Below are 18,680 nucleotides of genomic sequence, written 5' to 3' on the forward strand. Positions count from 1 at the left end.
GGGAGGGCCACAAGCTGCCTCTGTCATGGGCTGCTGGAATTCATGGGTGCTGCTCAGCTCCCAGCAGGAGGGGACTGGGGAGCAGGATTCAATGGAGCTGCCGTGAAAGAAGTGCTCATGAAAGGCCGCTTACCAGGAAGGGGTTTCTGTGTCTGTGTATCACGTCAGGCTGAGCCAATGCCCCTCTGTCATGGTTCTCCAACCAGGAAATTTCCTGTGAATAGTAATTTCAGGTACCCCCCCAAAAAAAAAAAGCTGAAACACAGTAGTAAAAATCAGACAGAAACAACAATAGAGGTTTTTATAGCTGGAATCATTATTCATAAACATTCTCAGATTTGGCTTAATGTACACACATACAAAAGAGGAAATAAACCAGAGCAGCTCCAAGTTATGAACATGGCGATAGTATAAAATTTTCTGATAACATGAACATAATCTATATGCTGTAGCACCAGTTGCAGCACCGTTCCCTCATGCCTGTGTGCTGTCACTGTTTCACAGATGAGACTGAGCTTGTAAGAAAGACATTCCTAAATGGTGTACAGAGCTGCTAGATGAGGTAAAGCATGAAGGTAGCAATCAGGAGCTTAAAGCTGGAGCTTCTAAATTAGTTTTAACCTATAGAGCATGCAGCCAGTAACTAACCAGGGGATTGATGCTGAACTTGCCTGGGGAAAGAGGGGAGCTTGGGAGAGAACAATGTAATAGTTGTGATAAAAATGTCTCCACTTCTGGTTTAAAAGCTAAAACCAATCCATCAAAAACTCCTCCAAAAGACTGCCACCATTTCTCTCCCAATGAGGAGGGAGGGATGGAGATCTCCCAAAGCCTGTACCACATGCAGGACAAGCACGCTGCCTCAGGTACAGCCTGCCAGTGTTGGAAGAAGCAGCACATTGGTAACAGAGGGATTTGGCTGGAAATGATGACTAGGAGCTAAATCACATCACTGGGGTTACACAAGCAGTTTTATTGCTATTCTAAGGGTACTTGACATGTTTCCATCCCTTCATGCAGCCCAGCCAGTGTTCAGCTGTTATGCAATCATTTTCATTAACAATTCTTTGCCAGAAGAAACATGACTGATCTTACAAAATTATAAAAGCGTGAAAAAGAGAGAGACAGAACCTTTAAATCAGCTTCCACATGAATAATTAACACAGACAAAGGTTATAATGGAAAGGCATTTTATTTTCACCAGGTAACACTCCTCCATGTATAAAGGAAGTAATGGGGAAAGAGAAAAAAACACAACAACCTCCCAAAACACTACTTTCACCATGAACACTTGAAAGATCAGGTCTGAGAGCTGCAGCAAAGGCCTGCTCACGTCCTCCATCGCCTCCGTGAGGCAGAGCTGGTTTTGCATTCCCCACAACCAGGTTCCCATACAAAACAAGACCGATGCTGCCAGGGGCATTTTTAGCTCCTTGGGTCTCCTATGACATATTTAAACAAACCTTGGGCATACTAATAAAGCTAAAAAAAAAGAAAATAATTTAAAAATTCATGGAAGGGAGCTCACTGTGCTAGTTCTGCATTCTTTTCAGCAGTAATTCACTCTAGGATGCCTCTTGAGTGCAAACTGCATTAGGGGGCTGAAAGCATCAACTAATAAAAGATAACAGCCAACACACATATAAATAAGACTCATTTCCTTTTTTAAAACAACATAGGAAAGTCAATTCCCACTGCATGATTGATGGAGACTTCCTAAATATTAATAAATATATTACAGATATTTACAAGCTTCTGGTTTCATCTTCTGATGCTACTGAGAAGTTCAGACCATAAGTAGGACATGCTGGGCAGGACCGCGGGGTGTGCAGGCAAATGGCTGCAGTAGATTTGGGATGCTCGCGCAAGCAGCGAGATGGAAAGCTAAAAATAGCCCACTCCGCAGAGCCAGGCAACCAGCGAGCTGAGCTCTTTCAGGCTTTGTGTGACAAACCAACCCGCTGCTTTTCCTTTTGTGGAACGAAATGCCGGGATAATGCAGGCAATTGTGCCAGGGAGGAAGGGATGGGAGGCAAGGGGAGAGGCAGCCCTCCACACCATGTTTTCTGGAGTCTGCCACAGAGTGTGTCAGCAGCCTGGAGGGTTTTTTCCAGGGAAAAAGGGAGGTTATCCAGGCATGGCAGCACTGTGTGAGCAACAGGGAGCAGTTTGTACAACCACTGTGTTGTTGTTCAGTGTCTATGCCCTGCCCAGCATAGCTGAGCCCAGCCTGAGCCAAGGACTGCTGGGCAGCCCGGAAAGGCACAATTGCAAGGCTCTGCTGCTGCCCCAGAGCCACCCCTGAACACTGCCAAGGTGGAGGGGGGCACGGGCATGAAGGACTCATTTCCCTTTGCACACTCAGGATTTACTTAGTCCTTCATCTTGCCTGCTCTACAACATCCTAAATTCCTCTCAAAGAGGAAGATAAACATGGTGGATACTCTGCACCTCAGTGGCTTGAGGACAGCAGAGAAGAGGACTGTGAGCAGAGGTCTGAGTGACGGTGGCCAGGGGATTTCCATGAGAAAATTATGACAACAACAACAGGGTAGATACAAAGTGAGATTTCCTGCATTTCTTTCAGTCTAGTTTCCCTGATGCACTGTGCAGCCAACACACTGCCTGGTTTTGGCACAGAAACAAGAAAAAGTGCTGATGTGACTGAAGACAGGAGACCCTTCAAGCAACAGCAGAACCTTTCCATCAGCCCATCTCTGCTGCTCACCTTCTGCAATCCTACATACTTATCTCATGCCAGTACTCTAGGTGCTTTAACATGCAAGACATTTTTCCAGAGGTATCCCGAGGAGAGGGACATGACACCTGACTTTACATGGGACAGCTATGAGGGAGAGTTAGCACTGAGCCCTGCTTTTCCTGTTTGCATTGGTTCAGAAAAAATTAGAAACTATTCCAATAAGTCCTGCATATGCAAAAATTCTCATTTTCCAAGGGGGTGTTTAACGAAAAATAGGCATGGAAGAGTCCCTGGGAAGGTTTACAGAGCATGTGCTTTTCAAATCAGCTTAAAAGAGATGACATGGCTGGCTGCTCCTAAGGCTGCAATGTGACATGCACAGAGACTCCGAAGGGGAAGCCTTGCTCCCCTGGGCAGCAGGAGGCTCCCGCAGTGGGGTGGCAGCCCAGCTACCACACTGGAGCCGACCAGCCCTGCTGCCTCCCAACCTCAGCACTGTGCCTTGCCAGGGCTGGAGAGGCAGTCTGCCTCTTGGGCTTTGTGGACAGGGGAATCTGTTTTGATCAATACATTTTTAAAATCATGTTATAGAAATATAGTCCCAGCTACTTTGGAGCAGTTCTGAGGTATCTCTCATTAATCTGAAGTATAGAAATGTTAATAAATAGATCTGACGCTTTGCTGCTATGTCATTCTATAATACACTGCTATATAGATATTAAATATGCCCCAGGGTATTAAAAATTTATGAAAAAGTTACAGTAGTTGATTTTCAAGTATTAATAACTTGGCTATGTTAGCTTGTTTTAAATACCAAAAAGCTCTGGCCCCAAATTATTGACTAAACCCTGGCTATACCTGAATTAAAAAAAAAAAAAGTAATTTGAATATAAAAAAAAGTACAAAAAAGCACAAGATGTCAGTTGATGTAACATCGTTGGAACTTCTAAACAACTAGTCTAGCACTGTTTTGTGAGTGAATTAGAAAGGGGAAAAGAATGAAAAAGAAAAGATTAAAGGAAAAAAGAGGTCGCTCCCAATCTGAGACAGCACTGTCCCAAATTTCAGCAGAACATGAATTTTTACAGCCAAGTCATAAACCCCAGAAAAAATGGGGTTACTAGTGGATATGCTGTCAGAGAGAACTATAGCAGTATCTGTGTGCTCCATTATAATACAAATTTACACCTTACTCACTGTTTTCTCTGAGTAACCACTAGAACAACTTTACAGGTATGCAGTTAAAATTAGAAGCCTCCCTTATTTCCCGTCCTCCTCATAAACTGTACAACTCTCTCTACTACTAAAATTCACTGCTACTAGTAGTCATTATCATACATTCAAGATAGAAAGTAAACTACTAAAACCTGCTCAGGAGACACTTAGAAGTACACTAAGGCTTAAAAAGTACAGCAGCTCGGGGGTATGGCCAACCATACGGGTGAACAGCTTTGTCGTCTGCTTTGCCCCAGGACACAGACATTGTAGAGCCCTGTGCTGAACCCTGATCTCAGAGCAACTGAAACGGTTCCAAGGAAGATGGTTTTACCCAGAGCCGCTCAGACTCAGTGTCTGGTGTGCGATACAACCCTCCACTGTTTCAAATAGGACGTGAGCACGAGGGTGGTAGCACCCGTGTGACTTACTGTTTGCTACTGTGCTAACACCGACACTTGGTTAGGTTTGGTTCCCCACTAAACACACGTTTTCATCTCATCTCCTGAAAAATGATTCAAAGCATGGTTAAAAAAAGATTGAAAGCAAGAAAAGGCTTTCTAGTTTCGACGCACACGTACAAAAGAGGCAACAATTTCAAACTATTGATTTTCTTCCAGTGAGAGCAGCTGACCCATTGCATCACTCTGCACAGATCTAAACATAGCGTCCTGTGTCTCCGGGAACCGCTGGAGTAGGAAATCCTGTGACCTAATGCAAATCCAAGCCAGTTGAGTGAAACAAAGCAAGGGAATTGATAATCCGTTTTCAGTGACCTTGCCCATGGATGATGACCTCATGAAGACAAAAGCAAAGAAAAAGGCACACGGCTCAGATCTCATTGATAGTCCTTTCGGAGGGGCAGTATTCGGAGGTTCCCGGGGACGACATGTAGAAGGACTGCGTTTTCCTTTTTAATCTGGCTCGCTTGTTGGCCAGAGATAGGCTGCGCCGGCTTGAATTGATGATTTCTGAAATAAACTTCTTGCAGTCCACGCAAACCTCCATTGTGCTCCAGTCCTCCATTAATTCTTTGGGAAACTCTTCATGTGACTTATCCACAGACTTGGACCTTGAGGTCAACCTGAAAGGCAAAAGAGCAGGATCTGTCATTTTATTCATTTTAGCACATCAGAAAGGTCTGGATTTAAATTTTCCTTTCTCCTGTCCCAAAAATGACACCAGGAGACCAAATACTGGAGAGGACAGCTTCTGCCTGAATTGGCAACACTGCAGGGCATGTGTAATGTTTACAACCTGTCAAAACCAACTTTACTAATAACTAAAAACACATAATGTTTTTGGCTAATCTACACAGCATCTTAGCACTGGTGATTATTGCAGAGGGTTTGTCCATTAGGTTCCCTCAAAAAGGAGCATTTCTTTCATATTTAATTTCTTGGATTAGCTTTGACAACCATCTGTGTATAAGACATAAAACCAACAGATAATTTGATAATATCAAAGTGAAAAAAATTATGAAAATTTGAATTATAAAAATTAGAAAAAACATAAATCTGTGCACAAGACATCACTGAATTCCCATTCAGTGCATGATTCTAGCCTGAGAGATTTATCTCCTTCACACCACATGTTAAGGATATTTTTGCAGAGGTACTACAGAAATACAGTTGTCCCAGACTCATTTTTCAACTGTAACGTGAAAAACGTTTAAGAAGACACTGTTAGTGTTGCTATTTCTGTAAATTAAAGCAACAAGTAGAAGATACTTGGCTTTTCAGGCTTCAGAAGAGTTACTACAAGCATTAGAAACATTGACAACTACCTAACAGGTAGACAGCATCTTAACGATTGATAACCTCATATGCAATTTGCAACAGACACAAGTGAGCTCGGGTTGTTTCTCACCTGCTCCGCAGTGAATGGTGGTGACTGGTAGAGGGCTTCTCTGGCCTCATAAAGCTTTCTCCTCTTTGCAAGGTTGAAGGTCCCAGCGAGAAGATGGGGAGAGTAGAGTATGGCTTTGATGGCAACCGCATCTGTTGAAAACAGCAGAAGGAACATGCAGCATCATTACAAAGACTGCAGCTTTTTAGAAAGGCTCTAACCATAAGTTCACTTACTTACTTTTTTGCAACACTGTGAGCATACAGGCCTGTGTAAGAAAGAAAGAGTATGAGTCAATCTACTAGGAAAAATTACATTTAAATCAAGAATAAGAGATAAATGTTTTCAGGAGTTAAAATCCTCCCCCATCCTCCCCTTAAACAAACATTTTCATTTTTAAGGCTTCTTCGACATAATAACTTGAATTCAGAACATGAAGCCAAAAGAAGGAAGAAACAGTAAACAGGAAATACAGCTAAATTAAGAAATAAATTTTAAAAAAAAGGAAAATAAGCTCTTTTTCCTCTAAAGAAACCTCCTTTGGTAAGTGAGACACTAACTCAGTGGCTACATAGATCTCCTGACTTATTGTCTCACTGTTCAAATAAAAATCTACAGTTCTGCCTGCAAATGATTCCTTCTCCCTTTCCCCCATCCCAATACTTGAAAAATAACTCATAAGGTAAATTGCCTTGAAATGTTTTCCCCAACAACAGAGGCTGTGGAACTGTTGACTGGGGAGTCTGAGTAAATTCCAACTTCTTTCCCATAAGAATAAAAAACAAATGAGTGTTTCCCTCACTTTCAGTCAAAAGTTTCAGTCCAAGGAAGCAATTCTGTCACTTAGGAAAGAAATATTTTTGCACAGTTTTGGATTTTTTTAATATAGACTGTTACAGAAATAAACCCAATCAACAGTAGACAGCAGAAATTTTTGAGGGTTTCTAATGTATAAATCAATAATTTTCCCTCTGAAATGGTACCCATTTATTAACATATATTAAATATTTACCTCTTACAGAACTGACAAGTGTAAGACCAGGTAAAGAAAGAAAACCTTCTCGTTCGACAGCAAAAGCAGAGCTAAAAGAAGAACAGAGGAATCCACAACGTTAGGCGAAGTCACACACAGTGATGACTTCATGTACCAGTTGCTATCAGCAAGATCACAGTTGTACTACTACATCCAGTTCTGGGGTTCATACTTCTAAGATGATATTGAAAAGAAGGTCCAGAATTTTATCTTCATACATTTATGAAGGGGTAAATTAATTAAACCATCAACTTACTTTGAGATTTGATAAAAGCTCATTACTAAGCTTTATATATCATGACAATAGGCAACAGCTGAATCTAAGATTCTTGTTCCTCTGCCTTGAATGTATTAAATTTTTTAAAGAAATCTGCATACTAGAGACAGGTAGGCCTGTAGGTAAAATACACAGCAAAGTCAAAATACACTTGCTGGAGGTGTTCAAGGAGCACAAGTCAAAAGTGGGGGAAAAGGGCGCTGCTTCCACTGGTAAGTACCAATCTGCAGTTTACAGAAAAAAATGCCTTAGTGAATAGGTCTCTAATATTAAACTTCCTTCTGGGGGTCACATGTCGTCTGACTTCTCTGAAGGCTTTTATTTCCTCTATGCTTAATAGGAAGGATTCATATATGAAGAACTTGCAGTTTCCTACTGCTACCTGTAACCAATCCCGCAGAAGGCATGGGGACAGAAATCACTTCAGTCAATGAAGTTTAAAATGGACACATACAGATACGCTGTGATAATTGCAAATGCTACTGCATTTTTATAGACAATCTAAACAAACAAAGTATTTCCATGAAAAGTTTTCATGTTTCTGCACATAATTCAAGGCAGCTGACCCATGTGTTACATATTTAGGGGGAGTTTTGGATAACTCTTCTTTCTCTCCAGTACAGGATAAGAAACAAATGTGTAAATGGGAAGCTTGTGCAACTGGCCTTCCTCAGTAACCTTTGGAGCCTCCACAGACTAAGCCCTACCTTTCCTTTCTTGAGAGCAGTGTAGACATCTTTATATTGCTGGTACTTTTCCAGCTCTGCCTTCACCAGCACCTGACGGATGTGCATGACCTCCTCCACTGTCAGAGCCAGACATTCCACTGGGTAACAGAACTCCTCCTGGAAGCCAAAAAACCCATATTATTTCAAAGACAAACAGCTTCTTCCAGAAGCCAACCTAGACAACCAGCCACCTGGTTAGTAACTCCAGCAACAGGGGGTTTCTCCCTTCAAACTGGAATAGCACTGGCTCTTTCACGGGCATCACATGGCTACCAAACCATTGGAAGTGCGTAGGTGGTATTATGTTCAACCTTCACAACAACGACAGTTTTCTTAATCTTTCCTCCTCAAACCACTTGATCCTTCTCTCCATTTGTCTTTTATTACAAATATTTGTTTCCAACCAATCAACAATCAGATTTATAATTTAAAAGGGAAAAGGTAGTATGACAGATGGCCTTATTTTATGCATATTGTTTAAAGTAAACATAAAATAATTTCTCTGAGACTTTGTGATGCCCGGAGTGGCCAAGAAAAGTTGTTAGTAGCCCATTCTAGTAGAAATTTTTATTCAGTGGTACCACTTCTTGGTGCTCGCATTATCAGAATTCCACCAAGACTACAAAAAGTTACATCAGTTCCGGCAGAAAAGTTCTCTCTGCCCCAGGAAAGTGACAGCAGCAATTTAAGCTTTAGAAAATAATCTTCCAAAATCAAGCAGGTGAACTGGTTATCCAGTGTTGCATTATTAATGGCAGAAACTCAAATAGAAACTAACAACACAACCTTCCACTTATAAAATTTTGCATTTATTCTGTATTAGAGCATTTAGGAGAATATTGAGTGGAGAACTCCTGAATTTGGTACCAGGGAATAAAAAGCACCAACCCAATTTGTAATCCAGCCCAGTAGTTGATTATACATTTCCAAGAGAAAGACAGAAACCTCTGTGGGAACTCCCATCGCTTTATGCTTAGTGAACCTTTTCAAGTCAGCCCAGAGGGGCTACTGTGTGGTAATGACAATGACATGCAATGCTCTCTGAATAAATGAAGGAAATTTCTCCTGCAAATACAAAGACACAGCTGACAGTTTGGAGATCTCGTTTACAAATTGAAGTGATGAATCGGATTAGTACGGAAATGCTCCATTTCCATGTACTCAGAGGTCTGTTCTGTCTTTCCTTTAGATTAAAAAGAAAATCTTTCTACATTGCAGACCTGGCAAACATTAGCATTTAGGAACCACCACATTTTTAAAAACTTGTTGTCTTACCCATCTAGAAAGGGAACACAAAGAAACTTCACTCTGTTTAAGGTACCCCAAGAAAGACTAGAATTGAATTAACTTTGTTAGATTTGCCATCTAAAACTTTGGGGTATGGAACACTAGTTTTCTGGAAAGAACAAACTACGTCAAAAGCAGTTGCAATTTGCTCTGAGGTGTAAAACTGCCCAGTCAAAACAAAGTAACTTCTGTTCCTTATGAACAACTTTACAGCTAACCAGCAGCTCCCAGCATTTAGTTCTGGGTTCTTCCCATAGCAACTGCCTTGCTATGGAAAAGGCACGGCTGAAGGCTGGGGTGAGACGGGAGAGGAAGTGGGTGGGAAAGTGGGATGCATACAATGCCAGCAACCCCCCTCGATTCTATATCGTGGGAGACCGGGAAAAACTATCCGAGGTGAATGAGGCTGACTGCATGCTTGTAATCAATCAGAGCTTTAAGTCCTTTAGAAATACATTTCTTACTTGAAGCTCTTCCTATCCCCTCATGAACGCCCATTCCTTTACTTTATAGAACGATGACATCAGGGAATATTGTTCCTTTGAAAAAAGTCTGTGGATCTGCTATAGGTGTAGAGCATGTACTAAGGGAATAGTGTGGGCCTGTTGTCATACCAATCGAAAATGAATATCATTAAAATAGGAATAGCCAGCAGGGACAGGGGAAACATAGAAAATGTTCACATGTTTAAATGCTAATGTTTTAATTCCAGAGGTTACACAAGGACAACAAAATGTTAATGCAACATTAAATGAAAGATAAATACTCTGCCAATTTCAGAAAACTGCTTGGTTTTTTTGTCCCTTTTCAGAATAGAAATAAGTACACGAGAAAATTTTTTGTTTCTACACTACCTCTAAGGCATTGAAATTAATTAAAATTATGCTAAGCACTGGCTAAACTAACTTCATTGAACAATGATGCTTTGGAGTTATTGCTCAAACTTCCAACAATAATATGCACTCAAATTAGGCAGGTCCAAATGAGAGCACTCTCTACAATACTTGCATACAACAGAACACAGTAAAGACAAAATATGGTTTGAATGGTCTTGATTTTCTGGAATAGAACTCCATTTTCATTAGACAAGTCCCTATGCTTACTTTTAAAGGGGAAAAAATATTACTTAAAAATACTGTTTTGAACTTGAACTTTCCATGATCGTCTTGAGAATTGGCTTAACACTAACTGCGCAATCATCTTAGAAACACTGTAATAGTTTAAGGTGTATATGTGTAATTTTTTTTGCTCCGGAAAAGCAGGTAGTAAGAATTGCATATCCATAATGTGAAATAAAGTGCTTTGTAGGCCATTCTCAGCATACACACACCTAATAGGTCCTTATGACTAACACATTTTTACTCTAATGTATTCCCTGTAAAACTTCTCACTAAAGGATGTCACTAGACATTCAAATGAGCAGCATATTAAATTGCAAAATGAACAAGTGCCAGATTTGCCTCTAAATTCTGAAATTCACAATTAGTCAAGCACTCTAAACTCTTTTTCTTTTTGCAGACTAAAAGTTTCTAAAAGGTCAATTGGGTATCTCAACAATAAACTCTCCTGCAAGAAGTTTCACACTTCCACTTAGTGGTTGGGACAAGAAAAAGAAGGAAAAATTAAATTGTTCATGTTCAATTCTACATAGGGGTAAGGAAAAATTAAATTACTCATGTTCAGTTCTACATAGGGGTAAATGAATTAGTTTTCAGTGGATTTGCCTTCCCTGGTACATGACTCTGAGTTATTCTGCAAGTTCTGATACTTAAGTGTGCTGAGGACCAAAACAATACGTAGGTGTTTTCAAGTAAAGCACATTGCAAATGCCCTTCCATTCTATATAGTGTATCTTGGTAGAAACATAAAACCTTATTCTTTTCAGCATAGTCCATGGATTACAATAGTTTTGCAAGATTTTTGCTGTAGGATCTTCACGTGCTGTAATATTTAAGGTCTGTCCCACTGATAATCTTGTGATGTTGCATTTTTAGTTTGCTGTCCTTTCAGAACTGATTTCTTTTCCCCGTGAGGTGATTGAAGACACACAGATATCCTACACACATTTAAATCAATGTCAATCAAGTGCAATGTCCCAGCCTGAGCTGTAATTCTTGCCACAGCTGAGGAAGTGCTCCCCTAGCAGGGAACATGCTGGTGAAGGTGATTTCCAAAGCCAGCAAAAAGAGGCAAACCTTTGCGGGTTTCCACCTGCTGGCAAAAGCTCTCTCACAGAGATAGTACATAGCCCCTGCCACCCCACACATGGCTGCTTCAACGGGATGAGAGCTGAGCAGAGAAGCTGCTTGCATAGTTGAAAAAAGTGGTCTGAAAGTCATCCTTGGAAATAAACTGGTTATCCTAGGAACCTGAACAATAGATAGGAAGCAGAGAAGCGAATGCTGTGTATTAAATGAAACCATTAGCTTTGGTCCTCTGGGTCATGTAAAAAATTAATGATGATAACAATAATTAAAAAAGCAAACAGACTACAAAGACGTCCATATGTACATCTCAGGACACTGACTTCATCTCACTGATTAAGCTCCAAGTCGGCTCACTACAGGAAGCACACCACCAGGGCTGCCCCCCCAAAATCACTGAGCCACTCTGCTTTTCCATGTAGCACTGGTAGGGTGATACATCAAAAGGACTATGTTTGGCGCTTTTCCAAGTTTGTTTCCCCTCCCCACCTACTTAGGCCTAACTCCCTCTATCTGAGGAGATGCCAGTTCACAAAACCGTCGTTAGTATGCAAGACAGACCAGTTTCTTGCTAATCCTGCTAAGAGACTGTAGCAACCTCCTGACTGGTTTCACTGGCATTGAGGGCTATTTATTGACGAGGTCTCCTTCACCTTGGAGAGAAACCGAGGTCACAGGAGCTGGTGACAAGAAATGAAATTCCATCAATCCTGAAGGAAGGGATGAAGAAGTGTGATGTCAAATAAAAATAAATAATATTCTGCACTTATTGAGAAGCATTCACTCCTGGAAGGGCAATTTTACATATGCAACATCTGGTACAGCCACTGGAAGGTTGGCATCCCTTGGGGGAAGGAGAGAGTTGCAGAAAGCTGAAGCTTTCTGGAACTGGGCCAATGCCAGCATATCAGAACTCATCTATCAAAACGAAAAACAAGAGTATTGTGGGAGTTGTCTGCCACACCCTAGAGGGCACTATTGTCAAGTTAAAGAATTAGGTCTCTAGGCATCAAATAAAATAGGTTCTTACTAATGGAACATCATTTCACTACTATCTTTCCTTCTTTCTCACTTCAAAGCCAAAACCAAGCTAGGTGACAGTTCTCTGAAGATTTAAAAAAAAAAACAAAAACCAAAAAAAATTCCAACCAAAAAAATTACCAAAATAAACAAACAACCCCCCCAAACACAAAAGAAACTAGTAAACCCCTTCCCATCTGTTTCCGCATTAGACTGACTTATCTCATGGCTTTTTCTCCCTTTTCCTTTAGTATTTTTCAAGGGGAATAGAATAACTCAATTAGATTTTCTGCAATGGTTTTATTTTGTATGTATTTTTCTAGGCATATGTCAGTGAACAGACTGACAGAGTATGCACGTGGTCAAAAAGGTCCTGGTGAGAAGTTGGTTGACCTATTTAAAATACCGGCCTCATGTGAGATTTTTAAGTTGGATGATCCTCTCAAATACACAAGATTAATATTATGATGTAACATAGATACACCAAAAGCAGGATGGAGCAAATGTCTCAGTATAGCATATAATGCTTTCTGAACCCCTCCTCTCTTTAAACTACTTGTCTGTGAATAACTCTGGGCCTACCAGAAAATAAAGTTTGGGTTTCCACATACAGTGAGTGGCCAGCAGGAAACCCATTTTATGTGACAATGTTTTCAAACGCATGTTTGAAGGATCCCTCCAGCTTGGTTCTGCTGCAATATGTTCTGCTCCAAGTTCACTTTGGCAGAAGACGTCTACTTGTGTTGTGCATTTATCAACATGTTACTACCTGACCTTCAGCAGGAATGAGGAACTACATTCTACCTGGAAGGATATAATCAAATCCAGCAGACTCTCTGAAAAGGGAAAGGACTTCATGGGAATATTTGGAGATATTTTTCTTGTTACTGATCAACTTCATCATGTAATAGGTTTGGATCCTGGCCATCATCTTTTGGGCCAACAAAAATGCTCTTCAAAGCCCATTAATACCACTGCACTACAAGACTGGGCAAGTGAATATTACCTTCCTTTCAAAACTAGGATGTGTTTATTGATTTTCCTATTCACCAGCACCTCATGGGGCATACTTTGAAACCCTGCTGGTAGGAAAAGAGACAAGGAACATATCCTGCATGAAATCACAAAGCACTAATCAGTATGTCAGCATAAATGAACCACGATTTCATACCCTTTGCTGTTTGTACTCTGTTGGAAAACAGTTCTCAATTAAAGCTAATTGATCAAATGCACTGTACTTTCTTTTCAAGCACTAATACAGGTTTTTGCCTCAGTAATTTCAACAAAGCAACACAGACAAACCTTGATTTGGACTACTGAAAGAGCTTTCATATGTATAAACATTACCATGCAAATTCTTAAGGTGGGAAGAAAAGAAACCATTCCATTCATTCAGTCATTAACAGTAATACTTCCAACAACTAAAAAAATTTCCCCCAAATCCCAAAATAGATCCACTGCTTTTGAATCGTCACTATTCAAGTGGAAGATCAGTAAGGTGAAGTTCATTTGTTTTGGTAACATTCTGAAACAAAATCAAGACATGTGGCTTTACCCGGAGTCCTAATCAAAGTGCAAATGTTTTCTGAGGCACCTGTACCTGGGTTTTTGGATAAATATGCTAGAGAGACAAAGTTCAAATCTTGATTTCAAAATGTCTTTAGTAGCCAAGGGCTGTTTCTGAATTGAGTTTTCTTTGAGTCAAGCTCTAATCACACTGAAGCCAAGTTTTAATTTTCATTATACTCTTAGCATGCCTCTTTTTCTCTCTCCTACCACCCCCTCCACTTACAAGTGACCTGGAGCTCTGTTTTGAAGGGGGTAGGAACTGTCTCACATTGGTTGGTGTTTCCTTTTCAATGGAGTGTCGTCTCTGAGGTGGCTGCCGTCTCTCAGGCTGTGGTGTAGACGATATGGGCAAGAACTTCGGAGGCACTAAGGATTCAAACAGCATAAAAAAGTTAGTTCTTGTAAGGCAGACTGTTCGTTAACATTGCTCAGTATTAATCCAGCCACTGATTTGCTAGAATTCCTACTACTGGTAGCTGAAGTTACACATCCATACTCAGAGCTCATACTCAGAGACAGGTATCCCATTCATCACATCTTCCAGACTGAGAGAATAGGAATACTCATAAAACATAAGACACACTACTGTCCAGTTCCCATGGTGTTTCAGGATATTGGTTTATTCTGCTTATTTCCTGATCATGCACAGAAAATACATGCACAGATTGCAGGTTTCGTTACGAAACCTTTCCAGTCAAACTGAAACACTTTGAAACAAATGAAAAATACTGTTACACAGTAAAGGCTACAATAACTGTCCTTGAAAGAAAAAAAGACCAGATGTTCTCCTCTGGTCTGTAAATACTTATGAGAAATACCCGTGATTGCTGTATGTCTTTCAAACAAGCACATTCACTGCCATGGTGACAGACATGCAGGAAACGTCTGAATTTGCCCCAGGTTAGAACATATTTTTGCAGCAACAAATTATTTTATGAGATGAGCAGAGCTAATCTATCCCTCCATTCACTTTTGACTACAGTTTTACATTGAATATGAAACCTTCTCCTTCACAAAGAGATCCGCACATAGTGGGGACTAATGGCTTCCAATTTTTTATCACATTTGACCCATTCAGCACGTTCTAGGGTTCAGCTTTAGAGGATTATTCCATTAACAACGCTCAGCTTTAGCCTTCTATAAAAGTTTCAGATGAAGTTCACAGCACAGAAGACAACACAAGTGTGTAAATGCAGCCACTGGGCTCTCTCACAATAACTTACTCTTCCTGCTGCTGGTGCCTTCTTGAGAGGGGTCTTCCACTTGTGAGGGGGAGATGCTGCTGCTACTTCCTGACTTGTGCACTGATTCCTCCTGTTGGGCAAGAGGAAAAGAAACAGAATTCCTCAGGGACAGTTTTTAGTTCTTTTACTGCTTCTTTGTACACAAAAACTGTAAGCTATCACAGATATTTTGCACCATTCAATCACTCAAAGCCCTAGAAGTCCTGAGAAAAACATTGACTCTGCACAGTACTGAGCAAATGGAAAGTTTCTTTCTTGCACTAACAAGGAATCAGCATTTAGATTTCTCTAGTCACCAAAGGAATGAGAGCCACTCACATAAGTGACTCAGGTAAAGAGAAACTAATCTGATTTGCACTGCACTGTTTCTCTAATTCCCAATCCTGGTGCATTTCTCCTTTCTTCTGTATTTAAAAGAAAACTCATTCACTATACAAGCATGTTTCTTCACAACAGCCAAATGCAACTCCTGCAAGATGAAGGAAAGTGAAATGGGCTTTGACTAACAACTTTCAACTAGCTAAAGCATTATGCTACTCAAATCATTAAATCCTTTGCTTTCACCTAAAAACTCTGTCTTCAGTTGCCAGACTGAAAGTAAGGATACAGATCATCACAGGACCCTCCCAAAGAAACAGCATTGAAGGACCAAGTGTGAATGCTCTTTAGCTCCAATGTGAATGCCTTCAACCAAGAAGCCTTAAATGACGTAAGTTGTCAAGATATACAGATCAAACATGTGACCGGCTCTAAAATCCAGCAGGTGGCCAAACCTCTCTCTCACAGATTTCCTTAGTTAAGTGAGCTGAAAGCAGGAAACCTCCACTGGCTGAAAGATTGCCTTCTTTGGCAACAGCCAGTCAGACAGAAAAGCTGGCAGGATCACTTCAATGAGCACCATGCATCACAGGACAGAGGCCTCTACAAGTTCCCAGGTATTCCCGATTTGTAATTTCAAATTACTACTTCTGTGCATAAACATGTGCACTGAAAATGCTATTGTTGTCCTACAATTTCTCAAACATAGAAAGTTTTGTTGAGAATGAAATCTTGTGTAGGTAGTACTGATGAATCATTGTATTTATTTCTTCATATCTATACAGTAACTGTTGACTATTATGATAGACTATCTGACATTTTACATTTGAGGTTGGATCAACAAAACATCCAAAACTGTGCACTTCTTCATAGAGTGCTAAACAATTAGAATTTTACAGGTACTGAAAAAGCTGCAGCTTTAAAGGTATCACTCTAAAACATGTGACTATGTTACAGACATGATTTTTGTCCAGATAGATGTAGCTTCATTAGGAAGATACAATTTTTATATGAGTATTAAAAAATCGAGACCCCCTGGTGGCCTAGTGGTTAGCATGCAGGACTTTCACTGCTGCGACCACGGGTTCGATTCCCCGGTCTCCTGGCCTGATGGAGGTCATTAGCCCTGTGTGGCCATCCATCTATGAGAAGGACACTCTAAACAAACCTACGTCCTGAGGACCTCACTGCCATTGTCCAAGCTTGCTTGGCCCCGGCAGATGAACCTTAGGATTAAAGGGTGGGCTCAGTTCAGCGCAGGCTGTGTCTCACCTAAAAAATCCATTGCGCAGGCTGGAAAGGTAAAAAGACCTTTCCCCAAAATCTTCGTTCGCGAAGATGGGCCATTATATAACATTATTAAAAAATCACTATTAGATTGCTACTTCTCTTAGCCACATAAAGCAAAACAGCACTTCCTGCTCCCCGCCCCTTGGAAACTGGGAGATGCAGAAAAACCAAGGACAGAAAGAAGGAATGATTCATACAGTATTCATCCTCGCCAGTGAATGAGCATAGGGCTGTATCAGACCTTCCCTTTTACCTCTATCTGGCTACACTGAGTGTTGGAATGTAGCCTGCATCACAACACAGCTGAAAGAACAAAGGAGATTCAGGATGAAGAAAATGTGTCTGCATCGTAGCTCATTTGGAGGTCCAAAGCTTAGCAGTGCAGGTATTTCCAGCCTGTAATTTAGGGCATAGCCATAATTTGCCTCCCAGTGAGTAGCTCTAAATAGGCTAAGCCCAATTCGAACTGCAGTCAAAAAGGTGGCCGAGTCATTTACAGGCAATCAGGACAACACAAATGCCTTCCTGTGTGTTACATGCAAAGTAAAAGTCAGGAAACAAATAAGACATTCTGACAGAGTGATCTTCACTTTCTTCAAATGTTCTATGTCCCACCCCCTTCATCAGCTTGAAAAATTTCACCCTAACTCCCTTCAGTTTATTTTCACTACTTTAGCACTGTTCCTGAGCCCCAACTAGTATTCTGCTTCAGCATCTTCAACATCTCAATTGCTTCACCAGTTATGTCTGTTGACTCAACCCAGTACAGCATGTGTTCTCTGTGACAGCTCGATGTTACTGATTTATTTTCAATTTATCTTTTGCTGTCTGTTTCAGAGCTTATTCCATATCACTTTGCTTGCCTACACAGTATTCCCTAATCAATAGCCACATTCAGACATCTTGTTTTTCCCTCCGACAAGAATTATTTCACATTTCCCTTTACATAATTTTCTTTTACTGACTTCTGCTCATTTTTCTGTGTGAAATATCATGCTGCATCAGCTTCAAGGATGCACAGAAGCTGTAAGTTCAAGATCCAACTCTCATTGACAGGTCTTAATATTCCTGCATTCTTCCCAGCTTCACTGATGTTAACAAAACCTCATGTAGCCTCTGTTGTAATCTTAAAGACTGATGAGTGATTTCAGAATGCAAATCTCTTCTGCTTTCAGAACAGATGTATCAAATTACGCACCCACACAAGTCACCCACAGGATAACCCCTAATACAAAGAGGACCAACCTTTCACAGATCAAGAAAGTATGCAAAGAGATAAATTTCTCCCCACATATATTTCTTCCCGGCCTCCTATCTTTCAGCTTAGATGCCTTTGTAACCACCCTGTCAGGAAACCCCTCCTTCCCCATTTACAAGAGAGAAAAACAGTCAGGGAAGACTGCTTTCCCCAGGCTAAAATTATTCTCTGTGAATAAACCCTGCCTGCATGAGCTTTCCAGACAGCTTAACTTTCAGAAAGGTCCAAACTCAATTAATAATACTACTGGTCCAGAAGACAAAGCTCATTCTTGAGGATGTAATGCTGGTACTTCCTGAGGATCACATATAAGGCAGCTTTGAAGCTAAAAAGCTTTTAAAAATCTTTAACTCTCAATTTGGGAGAGGATGGATTCAAAATTATTTCTTCATCTGAGTGGTATTTGCTTGTCCCTGTCTGTAAAACATTTTTAGGGTGTTAGTTCCCAATCTTATACAGCAAACTAATGCACTGACATTCGCACCAAACTGCAACCCTTCTGGCACAGCTGATGCTCTTTATTTAACAGCTGGCAGGGTGAGGCTGGCCTCACATCTGAGTCCTTTAGTGACAGCTCCTTTATGGGTGCCAGAAGGGTGCAACGCATTTTCCTGAATTCCCAAAAGCATAATTGCTACACACACACTATGGACAGACACTGGACATTACGGAAAGTAAGTAAATACTG

General features: G+C 40.7%; 1 protein-coding gene across 5 annotated transcripts in view; it reads right to left on the reverse strand.

Annotated features, from left to right (window-relative positions):
* Positions 1 to 294: 294 nt before the first annotated feature.
* The window catches only part of SPIRE1 (spire type actin nucleation factor 1), a 126,459-nt gene continuing 108,073 nt past the window's right edge, over positions 295 to 18,680 (reverse strand). For 2 of the 5 annotated variants that reach the window (XM_027676965.1, XM_027676956.1), the window contains 7 exons: positions 15,106 to 15,196; positions 14,151 to 14,248; positions 7,782 to 7,919; positions 6,777 to 6,847; positions 6,005 to 6,032; positions 5,786 to 5,916; positions 295 to 5,000 (listed from right to left, as the gene is read on the reverse strand). In XM_027676965.1, the coding sequence (XP_027532766.1) occupies positions 4,748 to 5,000; positions 5,786 to 5,916; positions 6,005 to 6,032; positions 6,777 to 6,847; positions 7,782 to 7,919; positions 14,151 to 14,248; positions 15,106 to 15,196 (810 nt within the window). In that variant the 3' untranslated portion in view covers positions 295 to 4,747. Of the gene's footprint in view, positions 5,001 to 5,785; positions 5,917 to 6,000; positions 6,033 to 6,776; positions 6,848 to 7,781; positions 7,920 to 14,105; positions 14,249 to 15,105; positions 15,197 to 18,680 lie in introns of all 5 variants that reach the window. The other 3 variants (XM_027676949.1, XM_027676941.1, XM_027676975.1) reach the window with 2 other exon arrangements.

The sequence above is a fragment of the Neopelma chrysocephalum genome, unplaced genomic scaffold (genome assembly GCF_003984885.1).
Source record: "Neopelma chrysocephalum unplaced genomic scaffold, ASM398488v2 Primary Assembly neopelma1_22, whole genome shotgun sequence".
Lineage (NCBI taxonomy): Eukaryota > Metazoa > Chordata > Aves > Passeriformes > Pipridae > Neopelma > Neopelma chrysocephalum.